At 44.0% G+C, this 27,193-nt stretch overlaps 1 protein-coding gene and 1 pseudogene across 1 annotated transcript in view; one reads left to right on the top strand and one right to left on the bottom strand.

Moving 5' to 3' along the window:
* LOC127577696 (SH3 and multiple ankyrin repeat domains protein 2-like) overlaps positions 1–27,193 on the bottom strand; it is a 705,938-nt gene that overhangs the window by 504,904 nt on the left and 173,841 nt on the right. The window contains exon 11 of the mRNA XM_052029143.1: positions 6,630–6,787. Coding sequence (XP_051885103.1) covers positions 6,630–6,787 — 158 coding nt within the window. The remainder of the gene's footprint in view (positions 1–6,629; positions 6,788–27,193) is intronic.
* On the top strand, positions 2,695–2,795 carry LOC127578023 (uncharacterized; annotated as a pseudogene).

Here is a 27,193-nt window from a genome sequence, read left to right as displayed (position 1 = left end):
AAGGATTCCTGAAGACAGTAGCGCAGGTAGATAAGGTAGTTAAGAAGAGATACAGAATGCTTGTCTTCAATTAGCCAAGGCACAGAATATAAGAGCAGAGAGATTACAGTACAACTATATTAAACATTAGTTCGGCCACATTTGGAATACTGTGTGAAGTTCTGGCTGCCACACTACAGGAAGGATGTGATGGCACTGGAGAGGGTAGAGAGGAGATTCCTGAGCATGTTGCCTCCAATGGAGAGTTTCAGCTATGAGGAGAGATTGGATAGGCTGTGTTTATTTTCTCTGGGGTGGGGAGAGGTCCTGATAGAGGTATACAAAATTTTGAGGGGCATTCATAAGGTAGGTATTGAGAAACTTTTCTCCTTGGCAGAGGTATCTGTGACTAGAGGATATCGGTTTAAGGTTGGGGGATAGGAGATTTAGAGGGGATTTGAGAAAGAACATTTTCACCCAAAGAGTGGCTGAAATCTGGAAAACTCTGCCTGAGGGTGTGGTGGTGGCAGACACTCACACAATACTTAAGGAGCATTTAGATGAGCAATTGAAATGCCATCGCATGCAAGGCTATGGGCCAGAGTTGTAGAAAATGGGATTAGTAAAGATGGTGCAATAACCACTCTGCTGGAGGAACTCAGCAGGTCAAGCAGCATCTGTGGGAGGAAAGGAATTGTCGATGTTTTGGGTCAAAACTCTGCATCAGGACTGGTAAAGATAATAATTGATGGTTAACTTGGACATGGTAGGCTGAAAGGCCTTTTTCCATGCAGTATGACTCCTTGACTCTTATGGCCTTCATATTTTGTTTCCAACACTACCCCTGACCCACCACTTAACTCACCCAAGGACCTCCTGAAGTCACCCTCTTCGTCAATAGAATTTGGCAAGAGGTAAATTTGGATCAAGCACCAGGGAAAGAATATCCAGAGAGCACCAAACATTTCCAGTAACCCAATAAGCAGTTGGAAAGACTTTCTTTTCTAAAATTCATCAATATCTCAAATGCTTAACAGTCAATGAAGTACACTTGAAAGGCAGTCATTGTCGCATTGTAGCAGACACATTCTACAGGTGAGATATAGAAAGTATCCTGACAGGTTGCATTTCAGCCTGGTATGGTAACTGCTCTGTTCCGGACCATCAGAATCTGCAGATAGTGGTAAACACTGCCCAGTCCATCACAGGCTCATCACATCCTTCCATCCAGTCCATCTTCACCTTGCATTGCATGAGGAAGTTTAACGGTATCGTCAAGGTACCGGTATTGGTTTATTATTGTCAAGGATGCCTGCCACCCTGGCCATTCCCTTCTACCTTCCAGGAGAAGATAGAGGAGCTTGACACCCCAGGCAACCAGACTCAAGAACAGCTTCTTCCTCACTGCTATCAGACTTCTGAACCAATCACCTCTTTCGCATCCCCTTCCCGGTGGTGCTGCTACATTTTCAGATTCTTAATTCCACCTCTTCCATTATTGTCACTTTAGTGTTTCTTTTTGCACTACTGTACTTTGCACCATTCCATTGGTTTTGTGTTGTACTTATTGTATTACCATGTATATGGTTCACTCTGTGAGCTTCACTTGAGCAAGGAATTTCATTGCACTCTGGTGTATATTGACAATGAACTAATCTGATCTGATCAGACACTGAGCGCATCCCACAGACAACTACAGTAAAACTCCGATAAACTGGCATTCGTGGGGCTTTGGTGATGTCGGACGAGCAAATTGCCCGGACATTCAGATGTTACTCCTGTTAATACCGCAACACACTTTTAATTCACTTACTTTTGGACGTTACACAGTAATATAATAAATTTTCCAGAGGCCTTGATACGTGTAAAGGGAGCACAAAAAGTGAAGCCCCCGTGCGTTAAAGGGAATACAGAGAACGGAACCCAGTGAGCCAGAAGCCAAACCCTCATGATATCCAAACAATTGGATGTTGGCTTATCGGATAACAATGGGCAGGTCAACTGTTTTACTAGTGTCAGGTGAGAGTTCACTGTTGGCCACCAAGAAAATTCCCCTGGTCTTTCTGAAGTAATGTCATGGCTCACTTACGTCTCCCTGAGAGGTAGATGCAGCTTCAGATTAAAATCTCAATTGACAGTCTGCAAATGCAGCAGTGCAGCACTCCTCTGCACTGCATTGGAGCATCAGCCTAGAACTGCAGAGATAGTTCATTTCTGGTACATCCTGTGTTCTGAAAGTAAAGTGTTACTTTGGGAGCAGTTGCTCAGAACAGTAAATGCTGCGCAATATTATGATGCCATGCCTGAAATAACATGGAACATATGACTCACACAATGAGACTTAGGGCCCTTTAAATCTGCAGCAGGATATTAATATGGACCACACTGTAAACTGCAGCAATATAAACAGTGACATTTTTGAGGTTAGTTACATATAGGGAGCTACAATTATCTATAAATGCTACTCGAAGTTTATACCAGTTCATTATAGAGTCCCTCTGGAGGATTGTTCTTCTGTTCTCCACTTAAATTAACAGCTGAGGTGACTGAATCACATGTAGAAATATGGAAGGAACTTTGCAAAGAAAAGGAATGAGATAAATGGGAGATGCCATGAAGGGCAGTTCGCTCTTTTTTTAAAAACTATTGGTATATATACAGGTTAAATTCCCTGAAAAATTAGCAGACTTTTATACTTGGATCTTGCAAGGTCAATTGGCTTCGGCAGCACATATGCTAAAATTGGAATGATACAGAGATTAGCATGGTCCCTGCGCAAGGATGACATGCAAATTCGTGAAGCGTTCCATATTTTCAGGAGGCATGGTAATGTAGCGGTCAGCATAACGCTATTACAGCGCCAGCGACCCGGGTTCAATTCCGGCGGCTGTCCGTAACGAGTTTGTACATTCTCCCTGTGTCTGTGTGGGTTTCCTCTGGGTGCTCTGGTTTCCTCCCACATTCCAAAGACGTACGGGTTAGGAAGTTGTGGGCATGCTATGTTGGCGCCGGAAGCGTGGCGACACATGCGTGCTACCCCCCCAGAACACTCTACGTAAAAGATGCATTTCACTGTGTGTTTCGATGTAGGTCACTAATAAAGAATCTTATCTTAACTGAGCATTTCAATATGCCTTTGGGGAGCATCATTCAAAGTGATTGTTTGATGGAGAGTAAGTTCATGCTGTGGCTTGTACTCCAACCTGCATTCCCTTTGAGTCAGGAACCTACTAGATGATTAAGTTTATCTTATGGTTGTCTGCAGTAAAGATATGTCATATGGGGATCACCAAAAGGTTTCATCACCTTTAGCAGTTTCAGGTACGCTTTCCCAATGTCAAGTCAAGTCAAGCGCGACCCATGATTCAGTCAGCTGCAGTGCTGTCACCAGCGAACTTGTAGACGTGCTTAGACATACAGTCGCGGGTGTAGAGTGGAGCAGGAGGCTGAGTACGTTTGCTACATGTGGAAAGGGACAATGGAAAAGGTGGTCCTTCAGTCCAACAAGCCTGGGAGATAGTTGGTTGGGTGTGTCTTTTGGTCAAGCCAGGCAATAGTGTCCACAGTGGGCAGGTGAAGTTCTTGCAATCCAGTGATGAACTAAAGGAGCAGTCATTTTCACTTCAACTCCCCCTCCCGCACTATCACTGATACGTCGGTCCTCGGCCTCCTCCACTGCCAGGAGAATTCCAAGCGCAAACTGGAGGAACAGCTCCTCACTTTCCATCCTGGAACTTGCAGCCTAACGGCATGAACATTGAATTCTCCCACTTTAGATAATCCCCACCCCCCTTCCCCACACCCCCCCCCCCCCCCACCACGCTTCTTCTCTTCTTCCCTTTCCTAGCCTCTTTTTTTTCTATTTCTGTCCTCTCTCTCCTGACCTTTGACCCACCCCCCAGTGGATCTGCTCTCCCCTCCTCCCCCGCACCTGCCTATCACTATCTCTTACCTGCACCTACCTATCACCTCCTTGTGCCCACTGCGCCTCCCCTCTTTTGTCCACCTATCACTGCTCTGCTTCTCCCTCCTATATACTGGGCTTCCCCTTTTCCTATCTTCAGTCCTGAAGGGTCCCGACCCAAAACGTTGACCGCCTGCTTTTCTCCACGGATGCTGCCTGGCCTGCTGAGTTCCTCCAGCATCATGGTGTTTTTCATTGATAATATATAGTATCATCTGTGTTTTGCCACAGATACAGCTTGAGTTGCCACAAAGAGGCCAATGGCAGAGCTCCTTCTGCAATTCAAGAAGGTTATAGCGAAGCTATAACTCCACTCCATTTACTGATCTTAACTGAATAACCAGGGCGACACAGTGATGCATCTGGTAGAGCTGCTGCCTCAGAGTTCCAGTAACCTGGGCTCAATCCTGACCTCAGGTGCTGTCTGTGTGGAGTTTGCACCTTCTCCCTATGACTGTGTGGGTTTCCTCTGGGAGTTCCAATTTCCTCCCACATCCCAGAAGTGTGTGGGTCATTAGGTTAATTGGCCACTGTAATTTGTCCCTAGTGTGCTGTGACTGGTAGAATCAGGGGGGAGCTGATGCGAAGATGGGAAGAATAAAACGGGTTCGGGCAGGATTAATGTAAAGTGGGAAGAAGGAGCAACAAGCAATCTGCTGGAGGAACTCAACGGGTCAAGCAGCAGCTGTAGGATTCAACCCGAAACATTGACAATTCCTATCCCCCTACAGATGCTGCTCCAACCACTTGAGTTCCACCAGCAGATTGTTTGTTACTCCTGATTCCAGCATCTGCGATCTCTTGTGTCTCTAAACTGGGTACATGATTGTCATTGGAGACTCAGTGGGCTGAAGGGACTGCTTCTGTGCTGTCTCTCTCAATGACTACAACCACACCGAACAACAATCTCTCAATCTCAATCTTCAAAACTGCAATTAATGGCAAGATACAGAAGAGGATTCCTTACCTCCCCACCATTGAGGACATCTTCAAGAGGAAGTGCCTCAAGAAGGCAGCATCTATCACCCTCACCCTCTTGTCATTACTACCATCGAGGAGGAGGTACAGGAGCCTGAAGGCCCACATTCAACGATTTAGGAAAAGCTTCTTCCCCTCCGCCATCAGATTTCTGAATGGTCCATGAACCCATGAACACTACCTCGTTATTCCTTTTTTTGCTCTGTTTATTTATTTTGTAATTTATAGTAATTTTATGTCTTTGCACTGTACTGCTGCTGCAAAACAACAAATTTCACATCATTTAAGACAGTGATAATAAACATTCTGATTCTAGTTATGATTCTATACAATTGCACAATACTGTGTACACTTTGTAAAACAGCTATATTCAAACTGCACTCACGACCCCAAGATTCTGGTCACCAATTCACACTCTGAAATCTCTGTCCTTGGCGTTCACCTGCACTTGTATGATCTATGTATAATTTATGTTCTGTGTGTTGTCTGTACCTACATGCCTGTGATGCTGCTGCAAACAAGTTTTTCACTGTACCCATACCTCACCGTACTTGTGCACCTGCCAATAACCTCGACTTGACTTGACACTCAGTCAAATACATCACGGGCACGTCCCTCCCACCATCGGTAGTATCTACAGGAGGCGCTGCCTCAGGAAGGTGATGTCCATCAACAAAGCTCCCCACCATCCAGGCCACACCATCTTCTCGCAGCTATCATCGGGCAGGAGGTACAGAAGCCTGAAGTCCCACACCACCAGGTTCAAGGACAGCTACTTCCCTTCAACCATTGAACCAACTGGCACAACCCTAATCACTACAGTTTAGCCACACTATGACCACTTTGATCACTTTGCACTTTGTTTTTTTGTTGTTCTAATTGTGTTCCTTCTTGTAAAAATTGTGTATAATTTATATTTAATTTATCTTTCTCTTGTGAATGCTGCTTATATGGTGCTATGTGCCTGTGATGCTGCTGCAACTAAGTTTTTCATTGCACCTGTGCACACATGTACTTGTGCATATGACAATAAACTCAACTTTGATTTTGAAGCTTAACATAAGCTCAGGGAACAGCATCTTATCAACTGAGAAGGATATCACAGCCTTCTGATCTCAACATTAATCTCAATAATTTCAGACAATGAGCATTCCAGCAATTTCATTCCAGCATTTTTTTTCCAAATTCCTTTAGTAAGTTCAAACAAATCACATTATCATCCGTTCTGTCATTTTCTCGATCCTGCCTTTCACCCTATCGAGATCTTCTCTCTTCTTCCTCCTGCCTTCTCCCCTTCCTCTGCCTCTTTAAACCGGTTAATCGCCAACAGTTTCCAGTTCTGGTGAAAAGTCTCCAATTTGAAACGTCAGGTCTGTGTCTCTCTCCACAAATGCTGCCTGACCCATTGAGCAGTGGCATCAGTATCTGTTCTTATTCCAATTTCTTACCATTGTGTGTGGGAAAAGTACTTCCTGATTTCCCTCAGCTCAGCGCCAACTGGAAGATTACGTTCACATTGAACAGTCCGTACAAAAGTAAAATACCTGGCACTGTCTCACTTGCTTGTGTCCTTGAATGATGGATATTTATGGACTAGCTTAAGTCATTGGCTTTAAACTAAACAAACGTGATAATTCCGAATTATACACCAGTCAAATATGTTCGTAGCTTATGATGCTCATTCTTTGAGAAGAAAACAAGTACCAACCTTTCACCCTGTCTCCTTTGTTGAGAGGAATCTCCCCATCACCCTGAGGCTGATAGGACCTCAACACGATAAACTGCCTTCCAGGCACCGCGCTGTAAAGCTTGCGCTTTGATCCCTGGCTTTCCAATCCTGGGGCAGCTTCTTTAATAACAGCGGGACTGTAAAACAACACAAATAATGGCAACAGCATGAGTAATTCTGCAGGACAAAAACATCATGGTGGCTCTAAGAATTCTTGTGGTAAAACATTTCATGAAGAAGCTTAGATTTCCAAGAAAACACTCAACAGGTCAGGCAGCATCTGTGGAAAGAGAGGGGCAACATTTGAAGTCAGAGACCCTTCATCAGAACAGGTCCTTAAAACGACGATGACTTGAAAGATTCACTCAAATTATCCTCATTTTAAGGACTTGTTTAGATGAAGCGTCTCTGACTTAAAATGATAACTCTGTTTCTCTTTCCACAGCTGCTCAGCTTTTCCAGCATTTTCTGTTTTTATTTCGGATTTCCGGAATCTGCTGTTTTACTTTATTTTCATGTTTGGTTTTCTCTCCTTCAAACTCACTCATTTGTCTGAGGTAAAACCAATTGTAACTGAGTCTGGATTAAAAACTGGCACACTTATCCCATGATTCAGCGCTGCCAGAGTTGTTGAAAGCAGCACCAACCTAGATTCCTGAAAAAATAGGCCAATATCAGTGTGCCTTCTCCTTGTGAGGGAATGAGACATTCGAGCAAAGGGAGTCCTGTATTAAGCACTGTCTCTTTGCTTTTCCTCATTGTGCTAATTTTAGCACTCCACTTCATGTGTTAGCATGGACTATTTTAATGTAGGCAATAACCTGTTTAAGCCAAGCATACCTCATCCATCACTACAGAGGTTCCTGCCAGCATCTCAGCTCTCAGGGAATGTGGAAAGTACGGCAAAAGTTCTGGTTCTGGACAATTACTTGGCTGGAGAGAAACAACCACCTGGAAGTAGGATTTTTTTCCCTAGTTGATGCTCTGCCTCAAATTCAGGAACACAAATAAAATGGCAAAGTTGGGGCATCCTCACTTTATGGACCTGTTATTGTGGCGTTCTCATTTTTTGAAATGTAGTAGCGGTTAGCGTAACGCCATTACAGCGCCAGCAACCCGGGTTCATTTCCCGCCGCTGTCTGTAAGGAGTTTGTACGTTCTCCCCGTGTCTGTGTGGGTTTCCTCCAGGTGCTCCAGTTTCCTCCCACATTCTAAAGATGCACAGGTTAGGAGTTGTTGGCATGCTATGTTGGCGCTGGAAGTGTGGTGACACTTGCAGGCTGTCCCCCAGAACATTCTATGCAAAAGATGCATTTCACTGTGTGTTTCGATGTACATGTGACTAATAAAGATATCTTATCATATTGGCACACCCTGCATGTTTATAGACAAAGAGGCTGCCTATTGATCTCATATCAGTCACGCATTGCCCACTGTGAATCAAGTCAACTCTGTGAAGGTGCACCCCCCTGCCACACTTCAGGAGCAGAAGGGCTGCAATAGAAATGAGGGAAGATGGTGGGAGGAGATCATAGTGGAAGGGGATCTCCTCATAGTGATCTGCAAGCAGTGGAGCAGACAGTCCACACCCCATGTTGCTACTGGCCCCAAGACATGAATGGGATGATTGGGGCCATTCCTTGCATTATCTTACACTGTGGTGCAGAGAGTAATGACACTGCAACTCTTGTCAGTGCTGCCTGTAGAATGAAGGGCAGCAGATGAATCTGAATGTGGAGAGGTTGATTTTCAAGGAAACCAACATCCCACCAGGAACCCTTTACATTATGTATGTCTCTTGACTTGCTGCCTGGTTTGCTTTTGGGTTGATGGTGAATGACAAAAGCAGGTCAGAGACCACTACCTTTGATCCAATTTCTGGCAGAAAGACAGTAGTAACTGCGGCACATGTTGACGATGTAATCATGCGTGTGAACGAGGAATCGACACCCCCCGCACTGGGATGAAACATGACTCGAGGTGCACCGTCCATTTTCGTGATGGGTAGCACTTCCACCAGGAGAGAGCTCAGGCACCTCAAAACATGCATGGAACAGCTTTTATGCATGGTTTACGTATCAAAAATTTTGGAGCATGGCTCCAGTTTCCAGGCTATGGAGTGCCAACTTGGATCTCTTCAATGCATCAACAAATTGCAGCTTCAAGTTCTGTTGCAAAACACTCAATGGTCTACTCTAATGTAAAGTTTTTGCTGCATTGGTGGAGTGATTGCCAGGGGACATGGTAAACTGGACCATATCAGATTCCATGACACAATGCAAAGAAAGCCTATGGTCTCTGGCTCTTCTGACCACATGCCTTTCTTTGCAACTCTACAAAAAAAATATAGACTAAGTGGTCATTTCTCACTGTTGTTTGAGGGATCATCCTGTGTTCAAACCAGCTGTAATGCCCATCTCCCCGAAAATCGCTGCAGTATAAAAACAAATTTATTGGTTGAAATATTTCTGAGTCAGGTGATAAATATTTTATAAGTACAAAACCATGTTCCAAAGAGTGCCCTATTAATTCGAATATCCCGTGACCAGAGGCAATGCCTTATCATATTTATTATTTTAATAATTGAGAATACTGTACATGGTAATATTCAATTGGCCAGACTTCCATGGAGAACAAAACTGTTTGTGTTATATAATGAGCAATTAATTTGATATTGCCAATTTCACACCATACTCTGGGGCACTGTGAATGTGTTAATTGCCTCTTGAGATGATGTGGTTAAAGTTATAGCTCTGGGTCTGGGATGGCTTGCCAACTCAATGAGAGATGGATCAGAGTTTGTATGGGAGAGGTTGACCTGAACCATTTTGTTTCAGCTATCACAAGTTTGCAACACAATTTCAAAAAGGGTGCAAAGTGCGCAATTGGGAATCATCAGTGTGGACCAACAAGTGGATGTTTATTTTGAAGCAGAGTAAATCTTCATGGACGATAGCAATATCATCACTCAGCCATGTTGGATCTGGTCATTATCACCCTGCTGCCTTTGGGGCCTTGTTTGTGTAAAGTGGTTTTTGTGTTTCATCCTTCACAATAGTAAGTGTCTTTCATTTTGAATGTTGCTGGCTCTGAAGTACCTTGGCAAAGTCCTGTTGTGCTCCTTAATGCTAGACTAACACAAAATTATCTATATCTATGAATTGGCCAGCAGTTCACTTCTGAAAAAGAGAGTCAGATTTTCGGGAAGGATGATAAACAAGCCATCTGCTGTAGCAATGAGTTCATGATCAACAGTGCACTATCTGAACTGTCCATTAACTACACTGCAGTAGAAAGCCTTGAACAAATTCACCAAGCTCCAATAAACATGGCTTCATATTCAAATGGTTCCTCCAGAAAGGTTCCACAACTAGTGCTACCATTCCGACAGCAGTCAACCATCTAACTTAATAACAACCTTAAAGCAACAGTTACTCTTTTACAACCAATATTACACACAGTGGTGCAGCTAATAGAGCTGTTGCCTCCTATCTCCAGTGACCCAATGTTTACCCCCGACCACTGGTGCTATCTGAGTGCAGTTTGCACATCCTCCATGTGACCACATGGGTTTCCTCCAGCTTCCCCTCACATCCCGAGGACATGTGTCTCCGTAAATTGCCTCTGGTGAGTGGTAGAATGTTGGGGGGAATTGATGGGAATATGGAGGAATAAAAGTGGGATTAGTGTAGGATGAGTGTAAAATGGGTGCTTGATCATTAATGCAGACCGGGAGCTAAAGGGCCTGTTTACATGCTGTATGACTCCAGGACACCAAATGTATATGCGGCAGCGTTATGCTGGTGGGACTGTGATTAAGTTGCTAGACTAGGAATCCAGAGGACTGAAATAACAATCTAGAGACTCGAGTTCAAATCCCACCATAGAGGAGCCTGAAGACCCACACTCAATGACTTAGGTTGACAAGAAAATGGGCTAGTGCCATACTCTTCCCCTCTGTCATCAGATTTCTGAACAGTCCATGAAGCCATGAACACTATCTTCTTGCCTGAGTCTGAAGATTGTTGGTCCACGCTGATTGTTGGTCCCCAGTCCTGATGAGGGGTCTAGACCCAAAACGTCGACTGTTTATTTCCCTCCATAGATGCTGCCTGACCTGCTGAATTCCTCCAGCATTTTGTGTGTGTTGCTCCGGATTCCAGCATCTGCAGAATCTCTTGTGTCTCCAGCACTATCTTGTTATTCCTTTTTTTTTGCACTATTTATTTATTTTGTAACTTATAGTAAATTTTATGCCTTCGCACCAAAACATTTCACGACATATAAGTCAGTCATAATAAACCTAATTCTGATGACAACACTAAATAATCTGGCATTAAAAAAAATCTTCTGTCATGAGAAATGATGATCAATAAACTACTAGGTTGTCATAAAAATTCATCTGGTTCATTAATGTCCTGGGAGGAAATCTTCCCTCCTTCCTCATCTTGGCCTATCTGTGACTTCAGACCCCCAATGTGGGAAGCCCCTCAGATCAAGGGCAATGCTGGCTCAGAGCTTGAAAAATGAACAAATAATTTAAAGAAATAACTGTGGATTTAAGTAACAGCTGCCAGACTCTTAATAAAGTCAGTTTCACCAGCAGAGACAGAGGATGAATGAATCTGCGCAAGAATGATGAAACTATTTTGGAGCAGGATATAGTGGCTGCAGTATAAATAAATAACAATGTTGTTATACAGAACCCTGCAGTGCAATGAAATACAAACAATGTATGAATAAGAGACTGAGCAGCATCACTGGTGCCCTGGAAAATGTGCAGGCAGATCCCATTAACCAGCCACTACTGCATGGAGTACAAATGCCTCTCAACTCGGTCAATTGCTCAATTTGGATCCTACTAACAAGCGAGCTCTTTGCTGGGTGTGACAGGGAGCCTGGTGTGCTTCCCAACAGGTTCTGTACTTGTCAGAGTTATACCATAGTTGAGGCAGAACAATGTCACCCGGCAGCCAGGCCAGGTAGGGAACAGTCACAATGCTGGATCACTTCATGCTTCACTTCTTTCTAAAAGCGCCTTCCTTTGTGGTGGCACAGTTGGCGCAGCTAGTAGGGGACACTACCTCGTGGTGACACTACCTAGCGACCCGGGTTCAATCCTGACCGCCAGTGCCTGTGTGTGTGGAGTTTGCACAGATTCATAACACTGACCACCAAGCACTCATTTACACTCATTCCTTATGACCCAGGTTCAATCCTGACCGCCAGTGCCGTGTGTGTGGAGTTTGCACAGATTCTACACTGACCACCAAGCACTCATTTACACTCATCCACACCAATCTCAGTTTCACTCATCCACATTCCCACCATCTCCCTTCAAGATTCTGCCACTCACGAGGGGCCAACTTACAGCATTGGGTTCCCCTGGGTGCTCCAGTTCCCTCCCACGTCCTAAAGGTGGGCGAGTCGTGATGGGTTAATTGGTCACGGTAAATTGTCCCTGTGATTTTAGATGAGTGGCAGGAATCTGGCGGGGGATTCGAGGGGGAATGTCAGGACAATAAAAGGGGATTAGTACAAAGGGTGGCTGGTCATTGGCACGGACTCAATGGGTTTCAAGAGCCTGCTACCATGTTGTACAAGTCTCCTGACTCCAATGCACTGCTCCTGCCATAATTCACCAACCACTAAGATTGCTTGTGCTTTAATGGACCACTCACAAAGAATACAGGCACAGGAAGAAACCATTTGACCCAGTGTGGCTGGGCTCAAAACTAAGCCAAAGGGTTATCCATCAACTTCCGGCCTTCTTGGGCAAGTCAGCTGGATTTGCAAGGTCTCTGGTGCCAAGTACTCATGTAATTCATATTGTCACAATGTTCTGAACTTAGGTTCCAATGAAAGATCATTAGTCTGAAACTTTGATTCAGCTTCTGTCTCCTGAGGTGCTGCATGCCCTGCTGAGTGTTTCCTGCCCCTTAAACTTGTTAGGACGGAAGCAGCAGTTCACACTTTAGAAAATCTGAAATGAAGCAGATCAAGCCTCAACTATATCTGGGAATCTCTCTTTCTCTTTCATCTTATAACGAGCATCAAGCTTTCCTCAACCAGCTGCCTTAATATTCAGTGTTTCTGCACTAACCATCTGATTCTGCAGCAGAATGCACACAATTACCAAAAAATGTGGAAACAGGAAAGAGGGAATTCGTTACATGTCAACTATTTCCATGGGTGTTACTTAGTGTGGTACAGTTTTTCCTGTAAATCTCTTTAATTTTCTGTGGTTTAGTTTATCATGGTCATGATTAATTAATTGTGTGTCAATTTATTATGTGCAGTTTACTGGTCAACCTCATTACAGGAAGGATGTGGAGAGGGTGCTGCCTGATTAGTGAGCTATAAGGAGAGGTTGGTCAAACTAGGGTTGTTTCCTCTGGAGCATCGGAGGCTGAGGGGAGACCTGATAGAAGTATTAGAGGCATAGATAGGGCAGACAGTCAGAATCGTTTTCCCAGGGTAGAAATGCCAAATACCAGAGGACATGCATTTAAGGCGAGAGAGGGAAAGTTTTAAAGGAGGCGTGCAGGGCAGGGTCTTTACACAGAGATTGGTAGGTTGTCGGAACGGGCTGCCAGGGGTGGTGGTGGAAGCAGATATGATAGTGACGTTAAGAGGCTTTTAGATAGACACGTGAATATGCAGGAATGGAGGGATATGGATCATGTGCAGGCAGAAGAGATTTAGTTTAATTACACATTATACTTGGTGCAGACATCATGGTCTGAAGGGTCTGTTCCTGTGCGTACTGTCCTATGTTCTATAATTTACGTATTCCATCCTGTAAGCTCAAGTTGATGATTAATTATCCAAGTGCGCAATCATCAATGCTCAGAGGGTGCATGAGATGGTATCTCAGAAAGGTAAGGCTGGAAGAAGGTGATTCAGCCCATTCTGTTTAAATTTAGAGTTTCATTGTTGTTTGCTCATCTTTGACTCTGATTGTGCAGAGATCCCCCAGGGAGGAGCACGGGATGGGTGCTCATGCCATAGAACCTTGCAGCCGAATGGCATGAATGTTGAATTCTCCCACTTTAGGTAATCCCCACCCCCCCCCCCCCCCTTCCCCACACCCCTCCCCCCATCATGCTACTTCTCTTCTTCCCTTTCCTAGCCTCTTTTTATTTTCCTCTCTCTTTTTACCTTTTACCCATCCCCCAGTGGATCTGCTCTCCCCTCCTCTCCCGCACCTGCCTATCACTATCTCTTACCTGCATCTACCACCTTGTGCCCACCCCGCCTCCCCTCCTTTGTCCACCTCTGCTTTTCTCTCCTATATATTGGGTTTCCCCTTTTCCTATCTTCAATCCTGAGGAAGGGTCCTGACCCAAAATGCTGACCACCTGCTTTCCTCCACGGATGCTGCCTGGCCTGCTGAGTTCCTCCAGCATCATCGTGTTTTTCATCATAGTAACATTATTTTAAGGATTAATAAGATTTAAAAATTATATTCAAGTCAATTCTTTAATTTATTGTTCGTGGAATGTGCTTAATGCTGGCATTTAATGTCCATCACCAGATACCGGATGGTTTAAGAAGGCAATTAATAGTTAACTACAGTACCGACGGTCTGGAGTCATTCATAGGTCAGGATGGGTAAAACAGCAGATCTCAGGGGATTAGTAAACCAGACAGATTTTTATGAGAATCTGGTAATTTTATTGTCAATTCCCCAGCTGCCATGGTAAGATTTGAACTCGGGTCTCTGGCCTGTAGTCTCTGGATACTAACTCAGTACTTAAACCATCATGATACCATCTGACAAGGTTTGCCAATGTTTATATGCTGTTTATACCAGTCATTGAGACACAACAGACATTGTCTTTTCAAATTACAAAAATAAAATGCTTCAACCAAATTGTATTTATTGAGCAGCTTTTATTGCCATTGGCTGTTAGCAATCACCAGAAGAGAGAAATTGGACTTCTCACTCTGTTGTGCTTACACTCATCTGTTCAATTCATAAAAATAACTTGTCTTTGTACAGTGCCGCTTCATGGGAACAGACAAACTCTAACAGCAGTCCATATAAAGATGTGTTAGGACACAAGAGACTGCAGATGCTGGAATCTGGAGCAACAATCTGCTGGAGGAACTCAGTGAGCTGAGCAACATCTGTAGTGGGGGGAGGAATTGTTATCGTTTCAGGTCAAGATCCTGCTTCAGGACAGATGCAATAGGACAGATGATTTTCATGTCCAATTTTTTTGGAATTATACACAATTGTTTTAATAAGTAAACTGTCACTTTGGCTGTTTCTGATGCCCATTGTGAGTTACTCGGAGATGGGGAAATCACTGTAGTTCTTTTGGTGTGGGCTGTCTATTTGTTGTGTTAGTAAAATCCAGGAAAGTTTCCCTTTAAAACTCATTGTTGTTTGTCAAAAATATATATGACTTGGATGAGAATGTCCATGGTCTGATGAGGAAGTTTGTGACAACACGAAGATTAGTGGAGTTGTAGATTGCGAGGATGGTTACTTAAGGGCACAGAGGGAAATAGATCCGCTGGAAAGTTGGGCAGAGCAGTAGCAGGTGTAATTTAAACTACAGAAGTTTGATGTAATGCATTTTGTGTTGTCCAATGCAGGCCGGACATCTACAGTAAAAGGCAGGGACCTCAGAAACATTGATGTACAGAGGGACCTTGGGTGCAAGTTCATTGCTTCCTGAAAATGGCGACACAGGTGGATAGGGTAGTGAAGAAGGCATGTAGCTTGCTTGGCTTCATAGGGAGGAGTATTGAGTATAAGAGTAAGGCATCACGTTGCAGCTCTACAAGATATTGATTAGGCCAGACTTGGAATATTGTGTGCAGTTCTGGTCACCACACTCTAGAAAGCTTGTGGTAGTACTAGAAAGTGTGCAGAAGAGATTCACCAGAATGTTGCCTGAAATGGAGGGCTTTAGTTACATAGAACATTGCAGCACAGTATAGGCCCTTTGGCCCACGATGTTGTGCTGACATTTTATCTTGCCCTAAGATCTATCTATCCCTTCCCTCCCACATAGCCCTCCATTTCTCTATCATTCATGTGTCTATCTAAGAGTCTCTTAAATGTCACTAATGTATCTGCCCCCACAACCTCTGCCGGCAGTGCGTTCCACGCACCCACCACTCTCTGTGTAAAAAAACTTATCTCTGACATCCCTCTTATACCTTCCTCTAATCACCTTAAAATTATGCCCCCTTGTATTAGCCATTTCCGCCCTGGGAAAAAGTCTCCAACTGTCCACTCGATCTATGCCTCTTATCATCTTGTACACCTCTATCAAGTCACCTCTCACCCTCCTTCTCTCCAAAGAGAAAAGCCCTAGCTCACTCAACCTATCCTCATAAGACATGGTCTCTAATCCAGGCAGCATCTTGGTAAATCTCCTTTGCACTCTCTCTAAAGCTTCCACATCCTTCCTATAATGAGGCGACCAGAACTGAACAGAATACTCCAAATGTGGTCTAACCAGAGTTCTATAGAGCTTCAACATTACCTCACTGCTCTTGAACTCAATACCCCAACTAATGAAGGCCAACGCTCCATATGCCTTCTTAACAACCCTATCGACCTGCGCGGCAACCTTGAGGGATCTATGGACGTGGACCCCAAGATCCCTCAAGAAGAGACTGGATAGGCTATGGTTATTCTTACTAGAGCGCAGGAGACCGAGGGTTGACCTTATAGATGTTTATAAAAGTTAGAGAGCAAAGGTAGGGTGGACAGTCACTGTCTAATCCCAAGGGTAAGGGAGTCAAAAACCAGAGGACATAGGTTTAAGATGAGAGGGTAAAGACTTAACGGAGATCTGAGGGGCAAGTTTTTCCACACAGAGGGTGGGTGAGTATATGGAACAAACTGTCAGAGCAGACAGTAGAGACAGGTACAATCACAGTGTTTAAAAAGTATCTGGACGTGTAGGTGGATAGGAAAGGAATAGAGGGATATGGGCCAAATGCGGGAAAATGGGACTAGCTTAGATAGGCATCTCAGTCGGCATGGACGCGTCGGGCCGAAGGTCCTGTTTCCACGCTGTATGACTCTATGATGTGATGGGTTCTGCATCTGATGGGGTTCTTCATATTTGTAGAATCAGAAATAAGCTGTTCAGCCCACAGTATCTGTGTTACCTCTTTTAAAGATTGATCCCATTAGTTCTATTTTCCTGCTTTTCCCCTTAGGGCTGCAAGTACTTTAATAACTCTTCACATAAAATTGCTGTCTGAACTTTCATCTCTCAGCAATCTTAAATTTCTGCCTATTTGTCACCTACTAACCAGCTGGGAGAATTAATGTACACCTACTTATTCGTAACTTTGAATACTTCTATCAGATTCCCTTGTGACAAGAGATGCAGTTTTTCATGACTTGCCTGCCAACCTGCGATTTCTTTTGCTGTCCTCACTAACTATAGCTTAGACACACCCCACCCCCAGCTCAGATACCAACCAAAACCTCCAAGCCTAATTCCGCACCCATATCCCCCAATCACACTGTTTCCCACTGTTGGATTCAACTGTTTTAATTAGTTTTTTTAACATGTATAGTATTTAATACACCTCAAGTGGCTGCACAAGGAATGGCGGCTTCCTAGCTAATTGGTTCGCCCATCAGGTGAATATGTGTGTTCTCATTGGTTGGTTTGGCCACAGGTATCTAATAGGTTTCCTGATTGGCCTATTGCTAGCTAAGGAGTACCTCTTATCTCAGGTATAAAAGGTGTCGTTTTTTGTTAGTCACTCTCTTGCCTCTGTCTCTCTCTTGCTTATCTTGCTCTATCTCTCTTGCTCTCTTCCCATCCCTGGCCCTAGCTCATCTTTAGTTCCTTTTGTCTCATCTCATCTCCCAGTAGTAAAGCTAGTGCCATGTGCTCTGTGACTGTTTCTTTGTTTTAAACTTTTCCAATAAAACTTTATGAAGCACCAAGTTGTTTTCAACTCATTCCTGGACTCCTGAAAGAACCTGCAGATTCGAAAATAACCGGATCCAACACCACCTACCCCACCAAATAGATTTCTCAGCTATTGTTTCTGCTGTACAACTATTTGAGTTAATGCAACCAGCTCAGAAAACAAATACACCCAATTTTTCACTTCACCTCCCCTAGAAGTTAATGATGATATGTTCTCAATCTCCTGAGGAGACCTCTGGTATATGAGCAATAGCAACAGCAACAACTTGCAATAATTCTGCAGCATTAACACTGTAAAACATCCCAAGATACTTCACAGGAATAAGTGGTACTTGTATTCACATACACTGTGTGTAAGGAGTTGTCTTTTGTTGTTTCATTGACTTGATTAAATACAGAGTGTTAAACAGAGGTTTAACTGGTGACAATACTTTCCACACCAGTGCTTCTGAGATGCCTTCTTTTTCCTCAAGTGAGGTCTCCCCTCCACCATGAATTTTCAGAACTGTGTTCCATTTCCCACACTTATCCTCCCAACTAGAACAAAGTGTCTTGTCTTCACCTTCCACCCACCAATGGCTGATCCTCTGAATGAGCACCACCTTCAAAAGGACACACCTTCCCCTCCCTTTTCCTTTCAAGGGACTGTCTCCTCTGTGATGTTCTGATTCACTCCTCCATCTCCACCAATCACTCCTCTTCTTTCAGTGCCTTCCTGTGCAACCGGAGGAGATGCAACACCTGCCTTTCCAGATCATTCTCTCTTCTCTCCTCTCCCATCAGACAGAAGATACAGGAGCCTGAGCGCACGTACCACCAGGCTTAAGGACAGCTTCTACCTCACTGTGATAAGACTATTAAACGGTTCCCTTACACAATAGATGGACTATGACCTCACGATCTACCTTGTTGTGACCTTGCGCCTTATTGCACTGCACTTTCTCTGTAGCTGTGACACTTTACTCTGTACTGTTATTGTTTTTACCTGTACTACCTCAATGCACTCTGTACTAACTCAATGTAACTGCACTGTGTAATGAATTGATCTGTATGATCGGTATGCAAGACAAGTCTTTCACTGTACCTCGGTACAAGTGAGAATAATAAACCAATACCGATACCTTTTGCCTCTTCCCTTCCAACCATCCCGGGACTCAAAGTAGGAGAGAGGAACAAATGAATCGCTGCTCGTACCTTCCAGATGAACTGGTGATTCATTTGCACCTCTTCCACTTCAGTGCAAAGCATTTGAATATACAACATGATCTACTCTACATTGAAGAAACCAAACACAGATTAGGTAATTGCTTTGCAGAATACCTCTGCTCCGTCCACAAGCTTCCAGTTGCCTGTCACTTTAATTGTCCCACTTCCACTCTAACCTCACTGCCTTTGGCCTTATATATTGTTCCAATAAAGGCCAGCATCAGCTCGTTGGATGGTATTTCATCTTACAACTTGTCACAATACAGCCTTCGGGACTTAACAGTGAATTCCAGAATTTCAGTTAACGAACCTTTCCAGTTTGTGCAGAACTGTTCAGTGCTGATGAAAGGTCATCAACATGAAATATTACTTCTGATCTTTTCCCCCACAGATGCTTCCTGACCTGCTGAACATTTCAAGCAATTCCTGCTTTTATTTCAGATTTCCAACATCTGTGGTGTTTGCTTCTCTACTGTTTTGTATCACACAGTCTTACTGTTTTTTTTCTTTGTTCTTCTCTCTCCTCTGTTGTTATGTTTCCTACTTACACCCCACCAATCACATCTGTGATCCACAATTCTTCATCACCCTTTCTCAGCCCAGTACTACCAACACATATCACTCATTCTCACAATCTTCACCCTATTTTCATTCTCACAATCTTCACTCTCTTTCAGACAATCCCTTTGTTCTCTCTGCCCCCCTGCAATGTAAAACGTTTAATTGCTATGTAGCGGTTAGCATAACGCTATTACAGCGCCAGTGACCCGGGTTCAATTCCGGCCGCTGTCTGTAAGGAGTTTGTACGTTCTCCCCGTGTCTGCATGGGTTTCCTCTGGATGCTCCGGTTTCCTCCCACATTCCAAAGACGTACGGGTTAGGAAGTTGCGGGCAAGCTATGTTGGTGCCGGAAGCGTGGTGACACTTGCGGGCTGCCCCTGGTACACGCTACACAAAAAGATAATTTCACTGTGTGTTTCGATGTGCATGTGACAAATAAAGATATCATATATAAAAAAAACGAGCTTCTGGAGGAACACAGTGAGTCAAGGCAGCATCTGTAGAGGGAAATGGACAGTTCATCTTTCAGGTTGAGACCCTTCATCTGGAGAGTAGAGGGGAGATAGCCGGTATAAAGAGGGCAAGAGTTGCCAAGCAAAAGGTATATCTGGGTGAGGAGGAGTTGATAGGCAGATGGAGTCAGATGGGGGAGGGTAGGGTGGGGCTCGTGACAGAGGCTGGGAGGTGGTACGTAGAGACAACGAAGGGCTGCTGATTATAGAAACTAAGAAAGAAAGGCGAAGAACGGAACCAAATAAGGGAGGGATGGTGGGCAGATGGGAACAGTGGGGGGAAGAGACACTGGGAAGACCATGTAGATACTGGGCAGATGGAGTAGGTGGGGAAGGGGGAAAGAGAAAGGGTGATGGGGATTGGGTGGGGAGGTGGTTGGAGAGGAGTGTGTGGGAGAATCAGGAGAGTGAAACGGACAGAATGGGAGCAGGTTACCTGAAAACTCTAGTGTGTCCATGTTTAATTTTTAATTTTTCTCATTTCTGATGAAAGGTCATAAACTGAAACATTTAACTCTGTTTCTCTCTCCAGAGATGCTACTTAGCTTGCTGAGTATTGTTTTTAATTGTGTCCTGGTCCTTGAAGTTGAAGGATATCCTGTAATTTCTTCACATAAGGAAAGTGATGACACACTGTAATACCTTATACTAGTTCCACAGATAGAGGAATATATCAGTTGCTTCAAAAAACTAAATAAGATTCCTACAAAAGACAGTTTGAGCGCTTATGGTGGGCTCTTCAACCTGCTTCTGCCCACTTTCTGCCTCTCACCAATCCCCTTTCAAGGCTGGGATATAAATGAAGGCAAATAAATGTCAGAGATATGCCCCCTTATTCTCTCAACAGCCATTTCTGTCATAAGGATTGTTAACAATTGAGCATCTCTCTGTACCCCTTAAATTCAGGCATCTTGTGCAGTTCGAACCTTAATCACTTCACCCCTAGTAACACTACCTTCAGTTGCCTTTGTGTTAAGCTTTGGAATCGCTCCTTATAATGGTCTTTAAATCCTACTTCTCCCAGTAAGTCTTTAATGCTGGGATTTAGTCCCTGAGGTTGTGCAATTGTTGATGATCTCATTGACCTCCAAGAACTAGTCCAGCCACCATACTTTGCGGGAGCCAGAGCAGCCCTCGAGGTTGACACCGCAAACATTTGTTGGGGTGAAGAATATGATACTGCAGCCCTAATTCTCCAACTCCTGTTCCCATGAGTAAGGCTCCATAATGGTGCTGCAGGTTAATGAATTGAATTAGATGCACAAATTGTAATTGTTCTCTTCATGTTGGGACTTTATAATCATGTACACATGTGGTCACATGACCTTATTCTGCTTCAATAATTTCTTTTTGAGCAAATATACCATGGCTGCTCTGTGAATTAGATCTAAATTTTCTGTGACAAATTCCCAGCCCTGGTCATCTGTCCGGATAATTCTTTCAGAGACTCGGTGTCAAAAACCTAATTCACACACAGTAATATCTTCAATGATCAGATAATCTGTTTTTGTGATATTGATTAAGGGACAAATACTGTCCAGAACTCTGGTAGCAACTGCCCTGTCCTTCCTACAGTTAGTGCTCTTGTAGAGAGGGCAAAAGAACTTTGGATTAATGTTTCACACAAAAGGTTGCATCTCTGACAGTGCAGCACCCCCTCGCTACTAAACAGGAGCTTCAGACTAGATTTCTGAGCTCAAGACTCTGGGGTGAGACTTGAACTCATGACTGTGTGATTGAAGAGCAAGAGAGCCACCCACCAAGCCACAGCTGACACTCAAACTTTACTAATTCTGAAACTAGCCTGATTAATCTGTTCACAGTGTGACAGCATGCTGAGACATCTTTCCTCTCAAGTTGAGTGTGTCTTGGAGACTGATGTTTGAGACTCTTCAGAGCTCTGCACTGAACATTTCCACCACTGTGTAAGTAAATATATGACTTACACATATGATGGAGATGTGTGATGGAGTTAGAGTCGAATAAACCAGCTGCACCTGCTCTGTATTTCTCGATCTACTCTGCAATGCTCACGTTTGAGGTACAGAACAGGTGCACAGCCACACATGTTGCATCTATAAAAAGACTGCTTAAATAAAGTGTAAAGGAGGGCAATGAGTGTAGGATTTAGGAACATAGAACAGTAAAGCACAGGACCAGGCCCTTCGGCCCACGATGTTGTGCCAAACTAATAATTAAATGCCTAACTAAACAAATCCGTTCTGCCTACACAATGTCCATATCCCACTATTCTCTGCACATTCATGGGCCTATCTAAGAGCCTCTTGAATGCCTCTATTGTATCTGCCTCCACCACCACCCCAGGCAGTGCATTCCAGGCACCCACCACTCTCGGTGAAAAAAACTTGCCCCGCCCATCTCCTTTGAACTTACCCCCTCTCACCTTGAATACATGCCCTCTAGAATTAGATATCTTGACCCTGGGAAAGAGACCTGGGGAAGCTGACTCTTGAAGTTGACCAGGGCACATCAGGTGTGGCTGTGGGAGAAGAGGCCATTGCAGATGTTGACTAGTTCTGTCTGCCTAGTTCCGTACCAGGGCAAGTGACCCAGGTATTTCTGGTATCCAAGGTGCAACCTGAAAGCTGACGGAAAGCTATGATTCATTTACCTCTGCATTCCTCCAAAGCTGTTCTCTTTCTTATCACCAACCTTCTCCGTCCTACCAGTGGCGGTCGAGGCTTAAACTATCTGAACCTAAAGCCTCTAGAAAACACACTATGTCTCTCTTGTCCTTTAAGTCAACCCAGTAAGCTGTGAGCAAGTTTTTGACCATCAGTCCAATGGAGGAGCATTGATCTAAAGCTTTAACTCTTGCTTCTCTCTCCAGAGATGCTGCCTGAACCACTGAACATTTCCAGCACTTCTTGTTTTTATTTCTAATTTTTCTTGATGTGGTTTAATGTCAAACATTGTCTCTTAAAGTTCCTATAAAGCACCTAGGGCCATTTCACCATGTAAAACCCACTAGATAAATGTAAGCTGTTGCTTGGAGGAGAATTGATTTTCATTACATTGTCATTTCCCACATTATCACAGTGACTCCCTTCAAAAATATTTCATTGGTTGTTAAATTCTTTGGGACATCCTAAGACAGGGAATAGTACAAATAGAATAGAAATACAAATTTTTTATATACGAGCAGTCATCATCTTCCACCTAAATTATACTTATTAATACCTTTGTGAAGCCTTTATCTGCGTGAGATCTGATGGTTTATGAGTTGACTGCTGTGAATGGAACGGTTTTATTTGTATGTTTAATGACTATGTAATACAAAGAACTGTGCCAATTAGTGGCAGAGATGGGGCAAAGAATTAGGTCGGATCTGAACAGTGCCATTTGCCTTTTCCTTGATTTATGTTTAGGTATAGTCACCTCATCTCCAAAGCTGGCTTCCACTGCCAGGACGGTATAGGTCTCTATCAGTTCACTCTACGCTTCTGACCATGGACTTCACACCTTTCCTCATCTACCTGTTAGTAAAAACGGGAGTTGCTTCCAGGTCAAAAAAACGAGCTGCTGGAGGAACTCAATGGGTCAGGCAGCACAAGTGGAGAAAAATGGACAGTCAACATTTCGGGTCGAGACCCTTCATCTGAATTGGAACAGTGAAAGGTTCCAGCTGCTAGCTGTGGTTTAATGGGAAGCCTCTGCATGAAAAGGTTTTAAATTCAAATCCCACTCTGCGGACTTTCATATCTTTATTTTGTCATAATCCAGGAAACTGATCAGCCCAGCAAGTTTATGCTAGATTTCAAAGCATTCCTATTAATTCCAATCACCCGTCACTTCTCTGTAACCTCTTCTCTCTCACATGCCAGTTTAATTCACCAATATTCTCGAATCAGCTTACCTACATGGGGGATAATTTACAGTAGCCAATTAACCTACCAAACAGTTCATCTTTGGGATGTAGAAGGAAACTAGAGCATCAGGAGAAACCCATGCGATCGTAGGGAGAATGTACAAACTCCATACAGACAGCACCAGAGCGCAGGATTGAATCCAGGATGCTGGGGTGGTGTTGCAGCAGCTCTGACTGCTGTGTCACTGTGCACAAAAGCCTTGGCTGCCACTATAGTACAGGACTGAGTGTCTGCTGCACTGTCTGCCTCGTTGCCTTTTGGATGAAGAATTAAATCCAGTTTATCTGCTCTCTCAATTGGAAATGAAATATCCTACAGCAACATTTTGAAGAGAAAGGTACACATTATTCATTATATCCTCAACACTAGTTACCTCTCAATTAAGACCACCAGGCTCAAGGACAGCTTCTATCCCACTGTTCTAAGACTATTGAATGACATTAGGTACCCTAGTACAATAAGATGGACTCTTAACCTCACAATCTACCTTGTTATGGCCTTGCACCTTATTGTCTGCCTGCACTGCACTTTCTCTGTAACTGTAACACTACATTCTACATTCTGTTACTGTTTTACCTTGTACTACCTCAACGCACTGTTGTAATGAAATGCATGCAAAACAAAATCTTTCACTGTACCTCAGTACATGTGACAATAATAAACCAATTTACATCACAACAGCAGATTGCTTGGTCACAGTCATAATGTAGTGTGTGGAAGCTTGCTGTGCACAAATTGGATGCCGTTTCCCCCTCATTACAACTGTGACTACACATCAGACATACTTCATTAATGATACAGTGTTCTGAGACTTCTTGAAAGAGATAAGAAAGGTGCTATAGAAATGCATGTCTTTCTTTGTTGTGCTCTTTGTGGACATGCAGTTGGCACAGATACACTCATGTGACCACTCCCTGCCCTTCTTCTGCTACTTTAATAGGCATTATTCCATTTGTTTCAATCAGGTACAAACCTTGGCGAAAAGGAGGAGGTAAGTGTTTCTAACAATAATAAGTTCAAGACTGGTGCAAAGCAGCCAAGTTCGGGACATGGTAGGGATCGTGGGATAGAAGAATAAAATGAAAATGACTTTCAAGCTATATAGAGTTATAGAGCAATACCGCATGGAAACAGGCCCTTCGGCCCAACTCACCCATGCTGACCAAGATGCCCATCTAAGCTAGTCCCATTTGCCCACATTGGGTCATATCCCTCTAAATCTTTTCTATCCATGTACATGTCCAAGTGTCTTTTAAATGTTGTTGTTGTAGTACTTGCCTCAACCACTTGCTCTGGTTACCTACTTCCTATTTACTCTTGGGTGATGTCAGGGATACCGCTAGAAAAGAAAATGGAGGCAGTCCATTTTCATGGGGTACATTAGATATACCTGGTAGACAGGCATAAGAATCACCACATGGGATTAATCCATGTCCATTAGCCCTGACACATGCAGCACACCAATTTTGCACAACCTCATTACTTACATGACTTCTGCTCACAGGCACCACCAACCCCACTGAGCATTGGCTCGGCAGAGGTCCAATTTTGAGTGGCTGGCGCCACTTAACCATGGCCTGCTCCACTTAAAGCTAGCCCACGTTGCTTAAAGGCACCCTGCCCTACATACTGCTAGCTTGCCCCACTTCAAGTCAGCTTGCCCTACTTAAAGCTAGCATGCCCTATTAAAACAGGTCTGCCCCACTTAATACCAACCTGCCCCACTTAATGATGGAGCTCAGGAGAGCAGGCCCCACATTTTTTTTTATTCCAGAATTGTACCAAAGGCTTTGTACAGAGGAGGTAAGATGTCCTATTTCTGCAGGAGCCTGAAGACCTCCAGATATACACTGCAAATGCAGTGGGAGGAGATAGCAATGGTGGTCAAGGTCTCCTGGCAATGACTACTGGAGGGCTTGTCAGCAATGCCAGAAAAAGTTCACCCCATCCCACCCACATCCCAACCTCCCTCCACACCACGAATGAGACAGTGCTCGCTCTTGAAGCAGTGGTGATTGAGGCCATGGTCAGTGGCAGCAATGAGAACACTGAAGATGAAGATGCCCTCGTTCCCTTATCCCACAACTTGACCCAGGCATCTTGGATGGTCTAAACATACTGACAATGTTTCAGTTCCTCTCCACTCCAGCCCTACTCTACCAGAAACCCAAAACCTCTAACAAGGCCAGTTAATGGTAAGTGATGAAGGAACGTGTGAAGGTGAGAAAAGGCTGTCACTCAATTTGCCACTTTCAGCTGCCAGTTCAGTTACTGACATGGCATATAATTTGGATTTAACTAAGAGACACGTGCTGAGTCACCAGGTATAAGTGCCTGCAGTCAGGACAGGGCTTAAGGCTAGCACAGGTACCAACTTCCCAAAGGCATTGCATTGGGACAGCCTAGAGAAGGCACAGATGTACATGTACAATAAAACACTTGGTGCTCTGGCAGACCTGCCAGAAAACCTGTGCACAGTGTCAAGGAGCCTGGGAGAGGCCAACACCAGCCATGGACATGGAGCCTGAAACACGTCCTTTTCCAATGGGAGTGGTGACCAACTCCATTCGTACATGGGTGGACCCACTGTAATGCAGTATCTGATGAATGTTCTATGATTGGACAAAGCAGTGTCGCAATGGAGTTGCCTACCCTTTCCAAATTGGAAAGCATGGGCTCCGTCCAGATCCCAGTAGAAGTTTGATGCAGATGGGCATTACAGTGGCACAGCTGTAGAGGGAGGATAAGACGTGGGAGTGTTGATGTATGGGGCATTTGTGTTGCATTCACTGGTATCATGGGATTTGAGTTATCCATGGGAACCACAGTCAGATGGAGACATCCAGTTTTCTTCTCCCTTCCTGTTCTGCAGCTGTTTCCCTCTGGTTAGTGGGAAAATGCTGAGATTGCGCATCATATATATCATAAACCTTGAGACACCCCCTCTGCTGAGTACTGCAGGCTCGTTCAGATCGGTCGAGGCAAAGGGATTGCTTCTTACCTATGTCAATATTCAGCTCTCACGTTACACTTGGCAAAATAATGATCATTGTACACATGTTTCAGCACACGTGTGTGTCTTATGCACCAATGTCAACAGCCAGAAGGTCAGCAGGTATTCTCTGTCATTTGGTATCCACCCTCGCTTTGGTTTGTCTTGGTGGCTTAAATGCAGGTCGTGTGGTGGACTGTCATAGAACGAAGACATCAGATGCTTTGCCAGGACATCCCCACTGACCAACACAATGCACCGTGTATGATCATACAGTCACTATCTGTGTGGCACATCGTTGACCACCCATACAATATTGTGCATGTCAGTAGCGCCCTCCAGCATGGAAACCCTGCACTCTTCACAAAGCCTTACGTTGTCTCTGCCTACTGCTCTCTGACCGGTGAAAATGTAACATATTCCCTTTTATTTGAATTATACTGCGTGAGGTGCCAACGGC

The sequence above is a fragment of the Pristis pectinata genome, chromosome 14 (assembly GCF_009764475.1).
Source record: "Pristis pectinata isolate sPriPec2 chromosome 14, sPriPec2.1.pri, whole genome shotgun sequence".
NCBI lineage: Eukaryota > Metazoa > Chordata > Chondrichthyes > Rhinopristiformes > Pristidae > Pristis > Pristis pectinata.
The sequence above is the reverse complement of the archived record's forward strand: the minus strand, read 5'-3'. Positions and strand labels throughout refer to the sequence as shown.